The 23706-nt window shown below is 45.3% G+C and overlaps 1 protein-coding gene across 12 annotated transcripts in view; it reads left to right on the top strand.

The window, feature by feature from the left end:
- Window positions 1-23706, top strand: part of LOC115121963 (calcium/calmodulin-dependent protein kinase type II subunit beta-like) — a 150917-nt gene that overhangs the window by 102258 nt on the left and 24953 nt on the right. For 5 of the 12 annotated variants that reach the window (XM_065026835.1, XM_065026829.1, XM_065026837.1 and 2 more), the window contains 2 exons: window positions 7749-7826; window positions 19090-19134. In XM_065026835.1, coding sequence (XP_064882907.1) covers window positions 7749-7826; window positions 19090-19134 — 123 coding nt within the window. The remainder of the gene's footprint in view (window positions 1-7748; window positions 7827-19089; window positions 19135-23706) is intronic. The other 7 variants (XM_065026832.1, XM_065026838.1, XM_065026833.1 and 4 more) reach the window with 2 other exon arrangements.

The following is a 23706-nucleotide window of genomic DNA, read 5'->3' as shown; positions in this document are numbered from 1 at the left end:
TGACTACAGTTCCAGGAATAGACATGAGTCTGAACCCTGGAAACACACCAGACAGAAATAGACTCTCAGTCACACACACACACGTCCCCCTGCTCCTCTCCACGCCACACTCATAATCGCCTAGCAACAGGCCCTTGACACACTCCTCCTCCGTTTTTCTCACTCTCTCGTTATTATTTTCCTGGTTGTATCTCCTCTCTGACCCCTCTCCTTGTCTCCTCTGACCCCTCGTACTCCTCTCGCTGTCTCCTCTGACACTTCTGACCCCTCGTACACCTCTCCTGGTCCCCTCTGACCCCTCTTACTCCTCTCTTTGTCTCCTCTGACCCCTCTTACTCCTCTCCTTGTCTCCTCTGACCACTCTGACCCCTCTTACTCCTCTCCTTGTCTTCTCTGAACCCTCTTACTCCTCTCCTTGTCTCCTCTGACCCCTCTTTCTCCTCTCCTTGTCTCCTCTGATCCCTCTGACCCCTCTCCTTGTCTCTTCTGACCCCTCTTACTCCTCTCTTTGTCTCCTCTGACCAGTCTGACCCCTTGTACTCCTCTCCTTGTCTGCTCTGACCACTCTGACCCCTCTCCTTGTCTCCTCTGACCCCTCTGACCCCTCTCCTTGTCTCCTCTGACCCCTCTTACTACTCTCTTTGTCTCCTCTGACCCCTCTTACTCCTCTCCCTGTCTCCTCTGACCACTCTGACCCCTGTTACTCCTCTCCTTGTCCTCTCTGACCCCTCTGTCTCCTCCTTGTCTCCTCAGATTAATATTTTTTTGTTGATTTTTGTTAACCTTTATTTAACTAGGCAAGTCAGTTAAGAACCAATTATTTTTACAATGACAGCCTAGGAACAGTGGGTTTGCTGCCTTGTTCAGGGGCATAACGACAGATTTTTACCTTGTCAGCTCAGGGATTCGATCCAGCAACCTTTCGGGTTACTGGCCCAGCGCTCTAACCTGCCGTCCCAAAAGCCTTGTGTTGAGTACAGTATAACAGCCAGACACTACAGTCTTGTGTTGAGTACAGTATAACAGCCAGACACTCCAGTCTTGTGTTGAGTACAGTATAACAGCCAGACACTCCAGTCTTGTGTTGAGTACAATATAACAGCCAGACACCCCAGTCTTGTGTTGAGTACAGTATAACAGCCAGACACTCCAGTCTTGTGTTGAGTACAGTATAACAGCCAGACACTACAGTCTTGTGTTGAGTACAGTATAACAGCCAGACACTCCAGTGTTGGGTTGAGTACAGTATAACAGCCAGACACTCCATTCTTGTGTTGAGTACAGTATAACAGCCAGACACTCCAGTGTTGTGTTGAGTACAGTATAACAGCCACACACTACAGTCTTGTGTTGAGTACAGTATAACAGCCAGACACTACAGTGTTGTGTTGAGTACAGTATAACATCCCTTTGTATAAAGTTTTGTCTATGTACAGTATAAAGCCACAGGCTACTCTAGCATTTGATCAGTAGACAAAAAGTTAATATCTTCATCTGCAAGGTCCTTTAGAAAACCGAGAACCTAGCAGTTTGAGTTAATTGTTCTGCATTTTAATCACAATGGATGCCAGTTTTGAATGTCCATTAACAGAAGAGTTGCACAGCTCTGTTTGCTACCTTATTGATTTAACTACACCTCTCACTACACCTGCCCCTACACCTGTCCCTACACCTGTCCCTACACCTGTCCCTACACCTGTCACTACACCTGTCACTACACCTGTCCCTACACCTGTCACTACACCTGTCCCTACACCTGTCACTACACCTGTCACTACACCTGTCCCTACACCTGTCACTACACCTGTCCCTACACCTGTCACTACACCTGTCCCTACACCTGTCCCTACACCTGTCACTACACCTGTCCCTACACCTGTGCCAACACCTGTCCCTACACCTGTCCCTACACCTGTCCCTACACCTGTCACTACACCTGTGCCTACACCTGTCACTACACCTGTGCCTACACCTGTCACTACACCTGTGCCAACACCTGTCCCTACACCTGTCACTACACCTGTCACTACACCTCTGCCTACACCTGTCACTACACCTGTGCCTACACCTGTCACTACACCTGTGCCAACACCTGTCCCTACACCTGTCACTACACCTGTCCCGTGCATGTGACCATCGTTGTGTGTTTTTCTCTGTAGGTGTTTCCTCCACAAAGACTCCATCACCATAAAAGTACGAGTGATCCCTTCACACTCAGTCAGTGCGCCTTCCTAACCGCTCGCCCTCTTATTTACCTTTCACTTCTCCTGATGATGCCATCCTCTGTTCCTATTCTCCTCTGTCTTCCTTCCCTCTTAAGAAGCCACATAAATGGTCCTCCTCTCTTCCTGCTCTGTCTTCCTTCCCTCTTAAGAAGCCACATAAATGGTCCTCCTCTCTTCCTGCTCTGTCTTCCTTCCCTCTTAAGAAGCCACATAAATGGTCCTCCTCTCTTCCTGCTCTTTCTTCCTGACTGATGACGTTCTTTCTGGTGATTTGAAGCCCATTGATCAACCAGAAGTGATGCTCACCAATCAAGTCCCCTGTTTTATTTGACATGCTCATCTATTAGTACTGTCTGTCTGTCTGTCTGTCTGTCTGTCTGTCTGTCTGTCTGTCTGTCTGTCTGTCTGTCTGTCTGTCTGTCCCTCTCTGTCCCTCTCTGTCCCTCTCTCTCTCTCTCTCTCTCTCTCTCTCTCTGTCCCTCTCTCTCTCTCTCTCTCTCTCTCTCTCTGTCTCTCTCTCTCTGTCTCTCTCTTTCTCTTCTCTGTCTCTCTCTCTCTCTCTCTCTCTCTCTCTCTCTCTCTCTCTCTCTGTCTCTCTCTGTCTCTCTGTCTCAAGGCCTCTTCTCCATGGTTAACACTGCTACAGTAACACACTGCTACAGTAATACACTGCTACAGTACCACACTGCTACAGTAACATACTGCTATAGTAACACACTGCTACAGTACCACACTGCTACAGTAATACACTGCTACAGTACCACACTGCTACAGTAACACACTGCTACAGTAATACACTGCTACAGTACCACACTGCTACAGTACCACACTGCTACAGTAACACGCTGCTACAGTAACACACTGCTACAGTAATACACTGCTACAGTGACACACTGACTGCTACAGTAACACACTGCTACAGTGACACACTGCTACAGTAATACACTGCTACAGTACCACACTGACACAGTAACACACTGCTACAGTAACACACTGCTACAGTAACACACTGCTACAGTAACACACTGCTACAGTAACACACTACTACAGTGACACACTGCTACAGTAACACACTGCTACAGTAACACACTGCTACAGTAACACACTGCTACAGTAATACACTGCTACAGTAACACACTGCTACAGTAACACACTGCTACAGTGACACACTGCTACAGTAATACACTGACTGCGAAAGTAATACACTGCGACAGTAATACACTGCTACAGTAACACACTGCTACAGTAATACACTGCTACAGTAACACACTGCTACAGTAACACACTACTACAGTAACACACTGCTACAGTAACACACTACTACAGTAACACACTGCTACAGTAACACACTACTACAGTAACACACTGCTACAGTAACACAATGCTACAGTAACACACTGCTACAGTAACACACTGCTACAGTAATACACTGCTACAGTAACACACTGACTGCTACAGTAACACAATGCTACAGTAACACACTGACTGCTACAGTAACACACTGACTGCTACAGTATCACACTGCTACAGTAACACACTGACTGCTACAGTAATACACTGCTACAGTATCACACTACTAAAGTGACACACTGCTACAGTAACACACTACTACAGTAACACACTGCTACAGTAACACACTACTACAGTAACACACTACTACAGTAACACACTGCTACAGTAACACACTACTACAGTAACACACTGCTACAGTAACACACTACTACAGTAACACACTGCTACAGTAACACACTGACTGCTACAGTAACACACTGACTGCTACAGTAACACACTGACTGCTACAGTATCACACTGCTACAGTAACACACTGACTGCTACAGTAATACACTGCTACAGTAACACACTACTACAGTAACACACTTCTACAGTAACACACTACTACAGTAACACACTGACTGCTACAGTAACACACTACTACAGTAACACACTACTACAGTAACACACTGCTACAGTAACACACTGCTACAGTAACACACTACTACAGTAACACACTGCTACAGTAACACACTACTACAGTAACACACTGCTACAGTAACACACTGCTACAGTAACACTGCTACAGTATCACACTGCTACAGTAACACACTACTACAGTAACACACTGCTACAGTGACACACTGCTACAGTAACACTGCTACAGTAACACACTGACTGCTACAGTAACACACTGCTACAGTAATACACTGCTACAGTAACACACTGCTACAGTAACACTGCTACAGTATCACACTGCTACAGTAACACACTGCTACAGTAACACACTACTACAGTAACACACTGCTACAGTAACACACTGCTACAGTAACACACTACTACAGTATCACACTGCTACAGTAACACACTACTACAGTAACACACTGCTACAGTAACACACTACACTACAGTAACACACTACTACAGTAACACACTGCTACAGTAATACACTGCTACAGTAATACACTACTACAGTAACACACTGACTGCTACAGTAACACACTGCTACAGTAACACACTGCTACAGTAACACACTGCAACAGTAACACACTGCTACAGTAACACACTGCAACAGTAACACACTGCTACAGTAACACACTACTACAGTAACACACTGCTACAGTAACACACTACAACAGTAACACACTGCTACAGTAACACACTGCTACATTACCACACTGCTACATTATCACACTGCTACAGTAACACACTGCTACAGTACCACACTGCTACAGTAACACACTGACTGCTACAGTAACACACTGACTGCTACAGTAACACACTGCTACAGTAACACACTGCTACAGTAACACACTACTACAGTAACACACTGCTACAGTAACACACTGCTACAGTAACACACTGCTACAGTAACACACTGCAACAGTAACACACTGCTACATTACCACACTGCTACATTACCACACTGCTACATTATCACACTGCTACAGTAACACACTGCTACATTACCACACTGCTACATTATCACACTGCTACAGTAACACACTGCTACAGTACCACACTGCTACAGTAACACACTGCTACAGTACCACACTGCTACAGTAACACACTGCTACAGTAACACACTGCTACAGTAACACACTACTACAGTAACACACTGCTACAGTAACACACTGCAACAGTAACACACTGCTACATTACCACACTGCTACAGTAACACACTGCTACAGTAACACACTGCTACAGTAACACACTGCTACAGTAACACACTGACTGCTACAGTAACACACTGACTGCTACAGTAACACACTGCTACAGTAACACACTGCAACAGTAACACACTGCTACATTACCACACTGCTACAGTAACACACTACTACAGTAACACACTGCTACAGTAACACACTACTACAGTAACACACTGCTACAGTAACACACTGCTACAGTAACACACTGCTACAGTAACACACTGCTACAGTAACACACTGCAACAGTAACACACTGCTACAGTAACACACTGCTACAGTAACACACTGCTACAGTATCACACTGCTACAGTAACACACTGACTGCTACAGTAACACACTGCTACAGTAACACACTGCTACAGTAACACACTGCTACAGTAACACACTACTACAGTAACACACTACTACAGTAACACACTGCTACAGTAACACACTGACTGCTACAGTAACACACTGCTACAGTAATACACTGCTACAGTATCACCCTGCTACAGTAACACACTGCTACAGTAACACACTGCTACAGTAACACACTGCAACAGTAACACACTGCTACAGTAACACACTACTACAGTAACACACTGCTACAGTAACACACTACAACAGTAACACACTGCTACAGTAACACACTACTACAGTAACACACTGCTACAGTAACACACTACTACAGTAACACACTGACTGCTACAGTAACACACTGCTACAGTAATACACTTGAATGTCCATTAACACAACAGTAACACACTTGCCACACAGCTCTGCTACTACAGTATTGATAACACACTTAAGTAACACACTGCTACAGTACATACACTGTCCCACACTGCAGTAACTACACCTACAGTAACACACCCTACACTGCAGTCACCACACTGTCTACAGTACACCTGTCACTAACACACTGCTACACACACTGCTACAGTAACACATTGCTACAGTAACACACTGACACTGCTACAGTAACACACTGTCCCTAACACATACAGTAACACACTACTACAGTAATACACACTGCTGCTACACCTGTCACACACCTGCTACACACTAACTACACTGTCCTACAGTAACACACTGTACACACACTGTCCTACAGTACACACTACACACTACACAGTAACACACTGCTACAGTAACACACTGCTACAGTAACACACTGCTACAGTAACACACACTGCTACAGTTGTGTGTACACTGCTACACACTACAGTAACACACTCTACAGTAACACACACACTGCTACAGTAATACACTGCTACAGTAACACACTACTACAGTAACACTGACTGCTACAGTAATACACTGCTACAGTAACACACTGCTACAGTAACACACTGCTACAGTAACACACTGCTACAGTAACATACTGCTACAGTAATACACTGCTACAGTAACAAGCAACACTACTACAGTAACACTGACTGCTACAGTAATACACTGCTACAGTAACATACTGCTACAGTAATACACTGCTACAGTAACACACTGCTACAGTATCACACTGCTACAGTAATACACTGCTACAGTAACACACTGCTACAGTAACACACTGCTACAGTACACTGCTCACTGTCTAACACACTGCTACAGTATCACACTGCTACTGTAACACACTGCTACAGTAACACACTGCTACAGTAATACACTGCTACAGCTACAGTACACACACAGTAACACTGACTGTCTACAGTAACACAAGGCCAGTCTTCTCCTGCTACAGTAACACACTGCTACAGTAATACACTGCTACACACACACTGTACAGTAATACACTGCTACAGTAACACACTGCTACAGTAACACACTGCTACAGTAATACACTGCTACAGTGCTACAGTAACACACTGCTACAGTAATACACTGCTACAGTAACACACTGCTACAGTAACACACTGCTACAGTAACACACTGCTACAGTAATACACTGCTACAGTAACACACTGCTACAGTAATACACTGCTACAGTAACACACTGCTACAGTAATACACTGCTACAGTAATACACTGCTACAGTAACACACTGCTACAGTAACACACTGCTACAGTAATACACTGCTACAGTAACACACTACTACAGTAACACACTGCTTGACCCTCACTGCTGCTGTTTCCTTTGAACCACTGTGATACTGTGTATTAACCCACCACTCCCTCCATGCCAGCTAAAACCATCACTTATCAATGTCGTGCAAATGCTCAATGAACGTTTTAGAATACTATTTGAACCCAGGTCTATTTGTGTTAACCCTTTCACCACCAAGGCCCATCCTCCATCCAGAGAATCCACTGTTGTTAACCCTGTGTTGTCTCCCCTCTCCCTGCACAGCCCCAGACACCACAGACAAACAGCACCAAAAACAGCATAGTCACCAGCCCCAAAGGAAACGTCCCTACTCCTGTTCTGGTATTTACCTTTGATCTCTCTCTGTCTGTCTGTCTGTCTGTCTGTTGTTTAGTGTCACTTTAGATCAGCTATGGTGCTGTTCTGTCTCTGACACGTGTGGCTCTGTTCTGTCTCTGACACGTGTGGCTCTGTTCTGTCTCTGACACGTGTGGCTCTGTGTTCTGTCTCTGACACGTGTGGCTCTGTTCTGTCTCTGACACGTGTGGCTCTGTTCTGTCTCTGACACGTGTGGCTCTGTTCTGTCTCTGACACGTGTGGCTCTGTTCTGTCTCTGACACGTGTGGCTCTGTGCTGTCTCTGACACGTGTGGCTCTGTTCTGTCTCTGACACGTGTGGCTCTGTTCTGTCTCTGACACGTGTGGCTCTGTTCTGTCTCTGACACGTGTGGCTCTGTTCTGTCTCTGACACGTGTGGCTCTGTGTTCTGTATCTGACACGTGTGGCTCTGTGTTCTGTCTCTGACACGTGTGGCTCTGTGTTCTGTCTCTGACACGTGTGGCTCTGTGCTGTCTCTGACACGTGTGGCTCTGTTCTGTCTCTGACACGTGTGGCTCTGTTCTGTCTCTGACACGTGTGGCTCTGTTCTGTCTCTGACACGTGTGGCTCTGTTCTGTCTCTGACACGTGTGGCTCTGTGTTCTGTCTCTGACACGTGTGGCTCTGTGTTCTGTCTCTGACACGTGTGGCTCTGTGCTGTCTCTGACACGTGTGGCTCTGTTCTGTCTCTGACACGTGTCAGATGCGTTAAATCTGTCAAAGAGCGCTTCACTGTCATCGACTGTCACCGTGTGTCACTGTTACCTTCAACTTTGTTGCGGTGTCTTTTATTATTGGTATTTCTCATCCAGAGATGACAGGACAGAAGCAGATATCAGAGTCTGTGTCTGTCTGTCTGTCTGTCTGTCTGTCTGTCTGTCTGTCTGTCTGTCTGTCTGTCTGTCTGTCTGTCTGTCTGTCTGTCTGTCTGTCTGTCTGTCTGTCTGTTCCCATAGCGGAGGTCTGATCTACCATCCTGGTGTGTGATTGGTTAGTAGAGAAGCTATGTCAGGCAACCTGAAGGGGTGGGGGGGGGGATTAAATATCTGTCAAAACAGGAAGACAATTGACAGATATAATGATTAATTATTAGTTAGGGAGGAGAAGTAAGTTAAATAACTATATCTGGTCACAACAAATCAACGAGAGGTAATTAAGCCATTAAAAGTGCTAGATGGTTATAGACTAGTTGAAGCATGGTAGGCCTACTCCTTAATGTGGGTTGGTTTACCACATAAACTAGACTAGTTGAAGCATGGTAGGCCTACTCCTTAATGTGGGTTGGTTTACCACATAAACTAGACTAGTTGAAGCATGGTAGGCCTACTCCTTAATGTGGGTTGGTTTACCACATAAACTAGACTAGTTGAAGCATGGTAGGCCTACTCCTTAATGTGGGTTGGTTTACCACATAAACTAGACTAGTTGAAGCATGGTAGGCCTACTCCTTAATGTGAGTTGGTTTACCACATAAACTAGACTAGTTGAAGCATGGTAGGCCTACTCCTTAATGTGGGTTGGTTTACCACATAAACTAGACTAGTTGAAGCATGGTAGGCCTACTAATGTGGGTTGGTTTACCACATAAACTAGACTAGTTGAAGCATGGTAGGCCTACTCCTTAATGTGGGTTGGTTTACCACATAAACTAGACTAGTTGAAGCATGGTAGGCCTACTCCTTAATGTGGGTTGGTTTACCACATAAACTAGACTAGTTGAAGCATGGTAGGCCTACTCCTTAATGTGAGTTGGTTTACCACATAAACTAGACTAGTTGAAGCATGGTAGGCCTACTCCTTAATGTGGGTTGGTTTACCACATAAACTGAATATATTCACTTTTAAATCACTTAAGATAAAAAAAGTGTCTGATGAATGTCCATATTACTCTACAACGGCCTCTCTCCTGTGATTAGGGATACATCGGTCCCAGTGAACAATGCAGGATCTAATAGTTGTAATAGTTGGTTTAGGTGATATTTAGGTAATAGTTGGGATAGGTAATAGTTGGGTTAGGTAATAGTTGGGATAGGTAATAGTTGGGATAGGTAATAGTTGGGTTAGGTAATAGTTGGGATAGGTAATAGTTGGGATAGGTAATAGTTGGGATAGGTAATAGTTGGGATAGGTAATAGTTGGGTTAGGTAATAGTTGGGTTAGGTAATAGTTGGGATAGGTAATAGTTGGGTTAGGTAATAGTTGGGTTAGGTAATAGTTGGTTTAGGTAATAGTTGGGTTAGTTAATAGTTGGTTTAGGTAATAGGTAATAGTTGGGTAATAGTTAGGCTAGGTAATTTTAAACTTCCCAACCTCCCTAACCCTCCCTCCCTCCCTAACCCTCCCTCCCTCCCTTACCTTCCCACCCTCCCTAACCTCCCTAACTCCCTCCCTCCCTCCCTAACCCTCCCTCCCTTACCTTCCCACCCTCCCTAACCCTCCCTAACCCTCCCCCTCCCTCCCTAACCCTCCCTCCCTTACCTTCCCACCCTCCCTAACCCTCCCTAACCCTCCGCCCTCCCTAACCCTCCCTCCCTCCCTCCCTTACCTTCCCAACCTCCCTAACCCTCCCTAACCTCCCTCCCTCCCTCCCTAACCCTCCTTCCCACCCTCCCTAACCCTCCCTAACCCTCCCTCCCTAACCCTCCCTCCCTCCATAACCTCCCCATAACCTCCCTCCCTCCCTCCCTAACCCTCCGCCCTCCCTAACCCTCCCTCCCTCCATAACCTCCCCTCCCTCCCTCCCTAACCCTCCCTCCCTTACCTTCCCACCCTCCCTAACCCTCCCCAACCCTCCCCTCCCCAACCCTAACCCTCCCTCCCTCCCTCCATAGCCTTCCCTCCCTCCCTCCCTCCCTATCCCTCCCTCCCTTCCTCACCTCCCTAACCCTCCCTCCCTCCATAACCTTCCCTCCCTCCCTCCCTCCCTATCCCTCCCTTCCTCACCTCCCTAACCCTCCCTCCCTCCCTCCCTAACCTTCCCAACTTCCCTAACTATCCCTCCCCACCCTCCAAACCCTCCTTCCCTCCCTCCCTCCCTAACCTTCCCTCCCTCCCCTTACGTCCTCAATCTGCAGTCAAACCTCAGGTACTTTGTTCTCTTCTCTCTCCCCAACTCCCAAACTGTTGTCCAGGGCAACGGTTGTCATGACGACAATGTCATAATCATGTAGGAGGCAGCTGGCTGGTGATTGGTCATCGGAAGGTGTCACTTTCTGGGGAGAGTGCTTGGAATGGTGTGGGGGAAAGTGTGTGTGTGCCTGCGTGTGTGATGCGTGTCAAATGAGGCTTCTAATAGAACTGTCGAGAGAGAGAGAGAGGAGGGGAGATGGGGAGGGAGGGAGGGGAGATTGGGGAGGGAGGGAGGGAGATTGGGGAGAGAGGGAGGGGAGATGGGGAGGGAGGGAGGGAGATGGGGAGGGAGGGAGGGAGATGGGGGGGAGGGAGGGAGATGGGGAGGAGGGAGGAGGGAAGGGGAGGGAGGGGGGAGAGGGAGGGGGAGATAGGGAGAGGGGGAGAGGGAGAGGGAGGGAGGGAGGGAGGGAGGGGAGATCCTGTCATGGTGTAATGGCATTTTAGAGTAGCTTTTACCTCACTCAGCGTGACAGCACCAGAAACTCTTCTGTAAACAGTAAACCCACTTAGCAGCAGATGCTGACGTGCTACAGTACAGAACAACCCCGACTGGGTTGAAGTATACGGCCTTCGTTGACTCATAGCAGTCTCCTGTTAAGTAGAAAACACACGGTGCCGACGAGGGGCTTAAGGTAGAGGATGGCCGGCTGTGAACAGTGGTGATTCAACACGGCTAAGTAGAGTCGTTGGGAAGGAACAGATCTGACATGTGTCCCTGTAATACCACATGTTATGTGTCCGACAGAAACAGTCGAGTCAAGAGGATTACCGTAGTTGTGGCTTCTTCATAATGTTCTCTATGGTGTACTGTACACTATGTGCTTTTGTGGGGCGCAACGTTCCTGCAGCGTTTCTGTGAGGGTCTGCTGCATACACTTTTGTGTATTTGTGTAAAATATATGTGTTTTCAGACTTGTCTCTGACGATTGTGTTTTGTGTGTGTGTGTGTGTGTGTGTGTGTGTGTGTGTGTGTGTGTGTGTGTGTGTGTGAGAGAGAGAGAGAGAGAGTGGGTAAGTAGAGCTCTGCAGAATGATTAGCAGACATGGTGTGTTTGTAACTTTTACCCAGAGTTCTCTCTGACCGTTCAAGCCATGTTCCTCTCCTCTGGCTCAGCGCAAGCATGTGTGTGTGTGTGTTTTCTAAATTGATTCAGAATTACAGTCCTCAGCTCATCCACCCCTCAACTCTATCACTCCAGAAGAATCTCTTCCAGTTTTCTCACCTTTTGCTTTGACCTCATCTGACATACAGTGCAATCAGAAAGTATTCAGACCCCTTGACCTTTTCTACATGTTGTTACGTTACAGCCTTATTCTAAAATGGATTAAATCAATTTGGTTTCTCATCAATCTATTATGAAAAAGAGAAAACAGGTTTTTATACAATTTAGCAAATGTATTGAAAATAAATCAACAGAAATACCTTATTTACATAAGTATTCAGACTCTTTGCTATGAGACTCGAAATTGAGCTCAGGTGCATCCTGTTTCTGTCATGGTTCCACCTGTCATCAGAGGACATTAGAGACCGTCCTAGAGACATTAAGGACACTCAGGTTGTCATGGTTCCACCTGTCACCAGAGGATAGCAGAGACCGTCCTAGAGACATTAACGACACTCAGGTTGTCATGGTTCCACCTGTCACCAGAGGATAGCAGAGACCGTCCTAGAGACATTAAGGACACTCAGGTTGTCATGGTTCCACATGTCACCAGAGGGCAGCAGAGACCGTCCTAGAGACATTAAGGACACTCCACCTGTCACCAGAGGATAGCAGAGACCGTCCTAGAGACATTAAGGACACTCAGGTTGTCATGGTTCCACATGTCACCAGAGGGCAGCAGAGACCGTCCTAGAGACATTAACGACACTCAGGTTGTCATGGTTCCACCTGTCACCAGAGGATAGCAGAGACCGTCCTAGAGACATTAACGACACTCAGGTTGTCATGGTTCCACCTGTCACCAGAGGATAGCAGAGACCGTCCTAGAGACATTAACGACACTCAGGTTGTCATGGTTCCACCTGTCACCAGAGGATAGCAGAGACCGTCCTAGAGACATTAACGACACTCAGGTGTGTCTTATTTACTCATTATGATTTCCCAGTTAAAAAATGTGTGTTTTCCAGAAGATTGAATTGTTCACCGTGTGCGTTTGTTTCCTGACTGAGTTTGAGACTTAGTGTTTGTTGTTTTTCAAGTGTACTGTGATATTGCGGTTACCGTTTCTCAGTAAAATATTATGTTTATCCTTAACCACTGATTCCTTGTGTGGTCTCTTATCTTCGCCAACCTCACCACGTCACAGTTTCCATTCATCATCCTTGAGATGTTTCTACAACTTAATTGGAGTCCACCTCTGGTAAATGCAATTGATTGGACATGATTTGGAAAGGCACACACCTGTCTATATAAGGTCCCACAGTTGACAGTGCATGTCAGAGCAAAAACCAAGCCATGAGGTCATAGGAATTGTCCGTAGAGCTCTGAGACAGGATTGTGTTGAGGCACAGATCTGGGGAAGGGTACCAAAAATGTCTGTAGCATTGAAGGTCCACAAGAACCCAGTGGTCTCCATCATTCGTAAATGGAGGAAGTTTGTAGTTCAAAGACTCTTCCTAGAGCTGGCCACCCGACCAAACTGAGCAATCAACGGAGAAGGGCCTTGGTCAGGGAGGTGACCATGAACCCGATGGTCACTCTGACAGAGCTTCAGAGTTCCTCTGTGGAGATGGGAGAACCTTCCAGAAGGACAACCATCTCTGCAGCACTCAAACCAATCAGGCCGTTATGGTAGAGTGGCCAGACGGAAGCCACTCCTCAGTAAAAGGCACATGACAGCCCACTTGGAGTTTGCCAAAAGGCTCGTAAAGACTCTCAGACCGTGAGAAACAAGATTCTCTGGTCTGATGAAACCAAGATTGAACTCTTTGGCCTGAATGCCAAGTGTCACGTCTGGAGGAAACCTGGCACCATCACTACGGTGAAGCATGGTGGTGGCAGCATCATGCTATGGGGATGTTTATAAGCGGCAGGGACTGGGAGACTAGTCAGGATCGAAATAAAGATGGCGCAAATGGTGCAAAGTACAGAGAGATCAATGATGAAAACCTGCTCCAGAGTGCTCAGGACCTCAGACTGGGGCGAAGGTTCACCTTCCAACAGGACAACGACCCTAAGCACACAGCCACGATAACGCAGGAGTGGCTTCGGGACAAGTCTCTGAATGTCCTTGAGTGGCCCAGCCAGAGCCCGGACTTGAACTTGATCGCTGGAGAGACCTGAAAATAGCTGTGCCGCTGCCTCCCCCATCCAACCTGACAGAGTTTGAGAGGATCTGCAGAGAAGAATGGGAGAAATTCCCCAAATACAGGTGTGCCAAGCTTGTAGCGTCATACCCAAGAAGACTCAAGGCTGTAATCGCTGCCAAAGGTGCTTCAACAAAGTACTGAGTAAAGGGTCTGACTACTTATGTAAATGTCATATTTCAGTTATTTATTTGTTATACATTTTCAAAGATTTCTAAAAAATCTGTTTGTGCTTTGTCATGCTGAGATATTGTGATGTCATTATGGGGTATTGTGTGTAGATTGATGGGGGGAAAAAACGATTTTAATGAATTTTAGAATAAGGTCAAGGGGTCTAAATACTTCCCTAATGTACTGTAAACATACCTTCAAACTCATCTGACCTACATATACAGACCTTTAACCTCATCTGACCTACATATACACACCTTCAACCTCATCTGACCTACATATACACACCTTCAACCTCATCTGACCTACATATACACACCTTCAACCTCATCTGACCTACATATACAGACCTTTAACCTCATCTGACCTACATATACAGACCTTTAACCTCATCTGACCTACATATACAGACCTTTAACCTCATCTGACCTACATATACACACCTTCAACCTCATCTGACCTACATATACACACCTTCAACCTCATCTGACCTACATATACAGACCTTTAACCTCATCTGACCTACATATACACACCTTCAACCTCATCTGACCTACATATACACACCTTCAACCTCATCTGACCTACATATACAGACCTTCAACCTCATCTGACCTACATATACAGACCTTTAACCTCATCTGACCTACATATACAGACCTTTAACCTCATCTGACCTACAGTACCAGTCAGGTTGGACACACCTACTCATTCAAGGGTTTTTCTTTATTTTTTAAACTATTTTCTACATTGTAGTATAATAGTTAAGACATCAAAACTATGAATGAACACATGGAATCATGTAGTAACTAAAAAAAGTGTTAAACAAATCAAAATATATTTTAGATTTTAGATTCTTCAAAGTGGCCACCCTTTTCCTTGATGACCGCTTTGCACACGCTTTGCATTATCTCAACCAGTTTCATGAGGTAGTCACCTTTGCACACTCTGGGCATTCTCTCAACCAGCTTCACCTGGAATGCTTTTCCAACAGTCTTGAAGGATTTCCCACGTATGCTGAGCACTTGCTGGATGCTTTTCCTTCACGCTGCAGTCCAACTCATCGCAAACCATCTCAATTGGGTTGATGTTGGGTGATTGTTGAGGCCAGGTCATCTGATGCAGCACTCCATCACTCTCCTTGGTCAAATAGCCCTTACACAGCTAGGAGGTGTGTTTTGGGTCATTGTCCTGTTGAAAAACAAATGATAGTACCACTAAGTGCAAACCGGATGTGATGGCGTATTGTTGCAGAATGCAGCGTGTTCTCTATGTTTGGTTAGGTCAGGGTGTGACTCGGGTGGGAAAATCTATGTTTTCTATTTCTTTGTTTTTGGCCGAGCGTGGGTCCCAATCAGAGGCAGCTGTCTATAGTTGTCTCTGATTGGGGGTCATATATAATTTGTCATTTTCCTTTTGGTTTTCGTGGGATCTTGTTTTCTGTTTAGTACCTGTTCCTGACAGAACTTTTCGCTTTGGCTTTTGTTATTTTGTTTAAGTGTTTTTTTAATAAAATGAATCTGCGCTTTGGTCTACTATTCCTACCACCAACGAGAGCCGTTAAAATGACAGTGTCACCAGCAAAGCACCCCCACACCATCACACCTCCTCCATGCTTCATGGTGGGAACCACACATCATCCATTCACCTACAGATCATCCGTTCACCTACTCTGCATCTCACAAAGACATGGCGATTGGAACCAAAAATCTCAAATTTAGACTCATTAGACAGAAGAACAAATTTCCTTTGTGTTTCTTCTCTTCTTCTTATTGTTGTCTTTTATTAGCGGTTTCTTTGCAGCAATTCACAAAGTCACCTCTGAACAGTTGATGTTGAGATGTGTCTGTTACTTGAAGCATTTATTTGGGCTGCAATCTGAGGTGCATTTAATTGCTGATTTCTGAGGCTGGTAACTCTAATGAACTTATCCTCTGCAGCAGAGGTAACTCTGGGTCTTCCTTTCCTGTGGCGGTCCTCATGAGAGCCAGTTTCATCATAGCGCTTGATGTTTTTTGCAACTGCACTTGAAGAAACTTTCAAAGTTCTTGAAATTTTCCAGATTGACTGACCTTCATGTCTTAAAGTAATGATGGAGTGTCGTTTCTCTTTGCTTATTTGAGTTGTTCTTGCCATAATATGGACTTCGTCTTTTACCAAATAGGGCTATCTTCTGTATACCACCCCATACCTTGTCACAACACAACTGCTTGGCTCTAATGCATTAAGAAGGAAAGAAATTCCACAAATTAACTTTTAACAAGGCACACCTGTAAATTGACATGCATTCCAGGTGACTACCTCATGAAGCTGGTTGAGAGAATGACAAGAGTGTGCAAAGCTGTCATCAAGGCAAAGGGTGGCTACTTTGAAGAACCTCAAATATAAACTATGTTTTGATTTGTATATCACTTTTTTTGGTTACTACATGATTCCATATGTGTTATTTCATAGTTTTGATTGTCTTCACTATTATTCTACAGTGTAGAAAGTCGTCACACAATAAAGAAAAACCCTTGAATCAGTAAGCGTGTCAAACTTTTGACTGGTACTGTACACACACACACACACCTTTATCCTCATCTGACCTGTACACACACACACACCTTTATCCTCATCTGACCTGCATACACACACACACACCTTTATCCTCATCTGACCTGCATACACACACACACCTTTATCCTCATCTGACCTGCATACACACACACACACCTTTATCCTCATCTGACCTGCATACACACACACACACCTTTATCCTCATCTGACCTGCATACACACACACACACCTTTATCCTCATCTGACCTGCATACATACTGTTCACACCTTTATCCTCATCTGACCTGCATACACACACACACACCTTTATCCTCATCTGACCTGCATACACACACACACACCTTTATCCTCATCTGACCTGCATACACACACACACACCTTTATCCTCATCTGACCTGCATACACACACACCTTTATCCTCATCTGACCTACATACACACACACACCTTTATCCTCATCTGACCTGCACACACACACACACCTTTATCCTCATCTGACCTGCATACACACACACACACCTTTATCCTCATCTGACCTACATACACACACACACCTTTATCCTCATCTGACCTGCATACACACACACCTTTATCCTCATCTGACCTGCATACACACACACACACCTTTATCCTCATCTGACCTACATACACACACACACCTTTATCCTCATCTGACCTGCATACACACACACACCTTTATCCTCATCTGACCTGCACACACACACACACACCTTTATCCTCATCTGACCTGCATACACACACACACACCTTTATCCTCATCTGACCTACATACACACACACACACCTTTATCCTCATCTGACCTGCATACACACACACACCTTTATCCTCATCTGACCTGCACACACACACACACCTTTATCCTCATCTGACCTACATACACACACACACACCTTTATCCTCATCTGACCTACATACACACACACACCTTTATCCTCATCTGACCTACATACATACTGTTCACACCTTTATCCTCATCTGACCTACATACATACAGTTCACATCTTTATCCTCATCTGACCTACATACATACTGTTCACACCTTTATCCTCATCTGACCTACATACATACTGTTCACACCTTTATCCTCATCTGACCTACATACATACAGTTCACATCTTTATCCTCATCTGACCTACATACATACTGTTCACACCTTTATCCTCATCTGACCTACATACATACTGTTCACACCTTTATCCTCATCTGACCTACATACATACTGTTCACACCTTTATCCTCATCTGACCTACATACATACTGTTCACACCTTTATCCTCATCTGACCTACATACATACAGTTCACATCTTTATCCTCATCTGACCTACATACATACAGTTCACACCTTTATCCTCATCTGACCTACATACATACTGTTCACACCATTATCCTCATCTGACCTACATACATACTGTTCACACCTTTATCCTCATCTGACCTACATACATACTGTTCACACCTTCATCCTCATCTGACCTACATACATACTGTTCACACCTTTATCCTCATCTGACCTACATACATACAGTTCACACCTTTATCCTCATCTGACCTACATACATACTGTTCACACCTTTATCCTCATCTGACCTACATACATACAGTTCACATCTTTATCCTCATCTGACCTACATACATACTGTTCACACCTTTATCCTCATCTGACCTACATACATACTGTTCACACCTTTATCCTCATCTGACCTACATACATACTGTTCACACCTTTATCCTCATCTGTTATTTTTCTCTTTCTCTCTACCTGTTTTCCTTCCTCACTCTTTCTTTGTCTTTCTATTCATCTCTCTCACTCTCCTTTGTCTTTCTATTCATCTCTCTCACTCTCCTTTGTCTTTCTATTCATCTCTCTCACTCTCCTTTGTCTTTCTATTCATCTCTCTCACTCTCCTTTGTCTTTCTATTCATCTCTCTCTACTCTCATTTGCTTTCTTTCTCCATCTCTCCCCATCTCTCTCTCTTTCTCTCTCTCCATCTCTCCTTCCATCTATCTTTACCTCCATCCCTCTCTTTTTGTAGGAGGCTCAGACTACTGTTATCCATAATCCAATGGATGGAACTAAGGTACACCCCTCTCTCCTCTCTTCTCCTCTCCTGTCCCTCCCCTCTCCTCTCCTGTCCTCTCCTCTCTTCTCTTCTCCTGTCCCTCCCCTCTCCTCTCCTGTCCTCTCCTCTCTTCTCTTCTCCTGTCCCTCCCCTCTCCTCTCCTGTCCCTCCCCTGTCCTCTCCTCTCTTCTCTTCTCCTGTCCCCCCTCTCCTCTCTTCTCCTCCCCTGTCCTCTCTTCTCCTCTCTTCTCCTCACCTCTCTTGTCCTCTCTCACCTCCTTCCTCTCCTCTCCTCTCCTGTCCTCCCATTTGTCTGTTCTGTTTGATATTTTTCCCCCCCCTTTCTGCGTCTTTGTGTCCGGGTCATCACAGAGCCGTGTACTGTGTCATCACAGAGGCCTGTGCTGTGTCATCACAGAGGCCTGTGCTGTGTCATCACAGAGGCCTGTGCTGTGTCATCACAGAGCCGTGTACTGTGTTATCACAGAGGTCTGTGCTGTGTCATCACAGAGGCCTGTGCTGTGTCATCACAGAGGCCTGTGCTGTGTCATCACAGAGGCCTGTGCTGTGTCATCACAGAGGCCTGTGCCGTGTCATCACAGAGCCGTGTGCCGTGTCATCACAGAGCCGTGTGCCGTGTCATCACAGAGCCGTGTGCCGTGTCATCACAGAGCCGTGTGCCGTGTCATCACAGAGCCGTGTGCCATGTCATCACAGAGCCGTGTGCCGTGTCATCACAGAGCCGTGTGCCGTGTCATCACAGAGGCCTGTGCCGTGTCATCACAGAGGCCTGTGCCGTGTCATCACAGAGGCCTGTGCTGTGTCATCACAGAGCCGTGTACTGTTTGTGTGCAATTATGCACAGTTATTTATGTTTTATCCAGCAGCCCGCCCAGCACAGTCCCTCCCTAATAGCGTGTGTGTATATGAATATGTAGGTGTGTGTGTGTGTCAACTGGAAACAAATGGTCTGTTCGGTTGAACTTTGATAAAAAATAGTAGCATATTGAGTTAATTGAATGTGCTCAATATTAGTCTCTACACTCTTAGAGAAAAATGTGTTTTCTAGAACCTAATAGGGTCCTTCTGCTGTCCCCATAGGAGAACCCTTTGAAGAAGCCTTATTGGTTCCAGGTAGAACCCTTTTGAGTTCCATGTAGAACCCTTCCCACAGAGGGTTCTACATGGAACCCAAAAGGGTTATCCTATGGGGACAGTCGAGAACCCTTTTGAAACCTTTTTTTCCTAAGAGTGTATAGTTCTTCAGGGACTTGCCTGTGCTAAGAGACAGACTCACAAAGCATACAGTATGTTTGTTTGTACCAGTTAACACCTCGCATTCACTCATCTTTCAAATCAAACCACAAAATTTCAACCCCTTGATGTTCTACTGAGGTACAAAGTGACTTTACACTGAGGCAAACCCTTACAGAATTAAATATGTCCCTAAGGGTGTGTGTCACGACTTCTACCGAAGGTGGCTCCTCTTTCTGTTCGGGTGGCGCTCGGCGGTCGTTGTCACCGGCCTACTAGCTGCCACTGATCCTTTTTTCCCCCTTGTCTGTTGATTAGTTACACCTGTGTTTAATTAGGTTTATTGGTTGGGTTTTATTATCCAGCCGGCCCGCCTGCTGGGTGTGCGGGATTATTCTGTGTGTACTTTGTACACGACTGTAGGTCACGGTTGTCTGTGTTTGTGTGTGTTTTCTGGACTGTTTAGTTCCCCGTGTTTTTGGGGCATTCGTTTGGGTTGGAGTCGTTTTCACCGGTGTGGTGAATTAAAAGTATCGCTACCCTGAACTCTCTGTTTCCTGCACCTGACTTCTTCCTCCACTACACCCCGGGCATTAGAGTGTGTGTGTGCGGGGGTGTGGGTGAAACATTGTCCCCATGTGGCCTAACTGCACCAAACCTACAGGACTTATGTAACAGCCTGAAATCAACCGTGGCCCCTGTGGGAAAGTCAACAGCTTCTGCTCTGCTTCCTCCCTTGGTTGGCCCTGTGAGCGTCTACAGTGTTTGTGTTCATACCGTACTGGAGCATCTATAGCCTGTATTTATCTACTGGTTTCATTACCATCTCCCCCTTGTCTATTTGTCTTTCTATCTATCAATCTGTTTGTCAGTGACACAGTTTTTTGTGTTATATGTAGCCGATACAGTAGATCTACTATCTGTGTCCTTAAATGGCTCCCTTTTTCTATGTAGTGCACTCCTTTTGACTAGGGTCCATCGAGTAGTGCACTAGGCCCATAGGGCTCTGGTCAAAAGTAGTGCACTATATACTGTGGGGAATAGGGCTTGATTTGGGACGAATCCTACGTCTGGGAGGAGAATAACAAGCCGAGTCTAGTAGAATTGTAATGGTTTTATCACACATTTATCTACGGTGTTGATTAGGTCAGTTCATATCAGGAATTTGTGAATTTTGTTGTTCAGAATGATTTTAGGGGTTCAGAATTCCGCATGCGCACACACACACACACACACACACACACACACACACACACACACACACACACACACACACACACACACACACACACACACACAGGTGACCTATTCTCTCTTCCTCACGAGACACACACTCCATCACACACTCTCCTCTGTGGAATTCTCCAGTGTAGAAGTGTTCCAAATGAGACCAGCGTATCCATGTCCTACCACGGGAATATAAAGCCCTTTAAATACACTCATTGGAAATCAGAGCTCCTTAGCCTGAATCCCAAACAGCACCTTATTCCCTAAAGAGTGCAATGAGTTTGACAAGGGCTCATAGGGTTTTGGTCAAAAGTAGTGCACTAAGTAGGGAATAGGGTGCCATGCAGGCCCGAAGTCTTAAACTCTTCCTCTGGCAGGTCAGGGGGGAGAGACACAGCATCCTGTGGAGAGCAACACATTACAGGTTATTAGGGGAATGGAAGAGATTAATGTAGGGGAATGGAAGAGATTAATGTAGGGGGATGGAAGAGATTAATGTAGGGGGATGGATGAGATTAATGTAGGGGAATGGATGAGATTAATGTAGGGGAATGTAGGGGAATGGAAGAGATTAATGTTGGGGAATGGATGAGATTAATGTAGGGGGATGGAAGAGATTAATGTGAGATTAATGTAGGGGAATGGATGGATGAGATTAATGTAGGGGAATGGAAGAGATTAATGTAGGGGGATGGATGAGATTAATGTAGGGGAATGGATGAGATTAATGTAGGGGAATGGATGAGATTAATGTAGGGGAATGGAAGAGATTAATGTAGGGGGATGGATGAGATTAATGTAGGGGGATGGAAGAGATTAATGTAGGGGAATGGATGAGATTAATGTAGGGGAATGGATGTCACATTGATTCAACACAGATTCTAGATCATATTTCTATGACAGAAGTGAGCAGGAGGGGAGGAAGCTGTAGGTGTGAATTAATGTTTCCTCAGGCAAGGGAAGGCAATGCAAGGACGTGTTAACACCCACACTCTGGTGGTATTAGTTAGGCACACACACACACACACACACACACACACACACACACACACACACACGGTATAGGGCCGTAGTGAAATTAACTGTAAGGGAATGAGTGGAAGGGGGCAGGCTGAGGTCAGAGGTTGGATCCTGAAGACATTCTTAGGGATGCCCACAGGTGGGTTAACTGCTGCTTTCTTAGGGATGCCCATGGGTGGGCTAACTGGCTTTAAACAAGTAGGCATTCAGCTTAATGTGTTTGTGAGATGTGTTGTGTTTTTTTTTATTTTAAATTTTACCTTTATTTAACTAGGCAAGTCAGTTAAGAACATATTCTTATTTTCAATGACGGCCTAGGAACAGTGGGTTAACTGCCTGTTCAGGGGCAGAACGACAGATTTGTACCTTGTCAGCTCGGGGGTTTGAACTTGCAACCTTACGGTTGCTAGTCCACCGCTCTAACCACTAGGCTACCCTGCCGCCCCAGGAAGCCAAGGTTGAAGTCAAGGTCTACTCTAAGATATGCTGTGTTGAAGTCAAGGTATTCTCTAAGATATGCTGTGTTGAAGTCAAGGTATTCTCTAAGATAGGCTGTGTTGAAGTCAAGGTCTAGTCTAAGATGTGCTGTGTTGAAGTCAAGGTCTAGTCTAAGATGTGCTGTGTTGAAGTCAAGGTCTACTCTAAGAAATGCTGTGTTGAAGTCAAGGTATTCTCTAAGATGTGCTGTGTTGAAGTCAAGGTATTCTCTAAGATGTGCTGTGTTGAAGTCAAGGTCTTATCATTTCAATTCAACCAAAAAACAACAACATAGACTTACAGGTTAATTGTCAGTTACATACTCAAAGACATAGACTTACAGGTTAATTGTGTTGAAGTCAAAGATGTTCATTGTGTTGAAGTCGGGGCCTGTTCATTGTGTTGAAGTCAAGGTCTAGTCTAAGATGTGCTGTGTTGAAGTCAAGGTATTCTCTAAGATATGCTGTGTTGAAGTCAAGGTCTACTCTAAGATATGCTGTGTTGAAGTCAAGGTCTAGTCTAAGATGTGCTGTGTTGAAGTCAAGGTATTCTCTAAGATATGCTGTGTTGAAGTCAAGGTATTCTCTAAGATATGCTGTGTTGAAGTCAAGG

This window comes from Oncorhynchus nerka, linkage group LG13 (genome assembly GCF_034236695.1).
Source record: "Oncorhynchus nerka isolate Pitt River linkage group LG13, Oner_Uvic_2.0, whole genome shotgun sequence".
In the NCBI taxonomy this organism is placed as follows: domain Eukaryota; kingdom Metazoa; phylum Chordata; class Actinopteri; order Salmoniformes; family Salmonidae; genus Oncorhynchus; species Oncorhynchus nerka.
The sequence above is the reverse complement of the archived record's forward strand: the minus strand, read 5'-3'. Positions and strand labels throughout refer to the sequence as shown.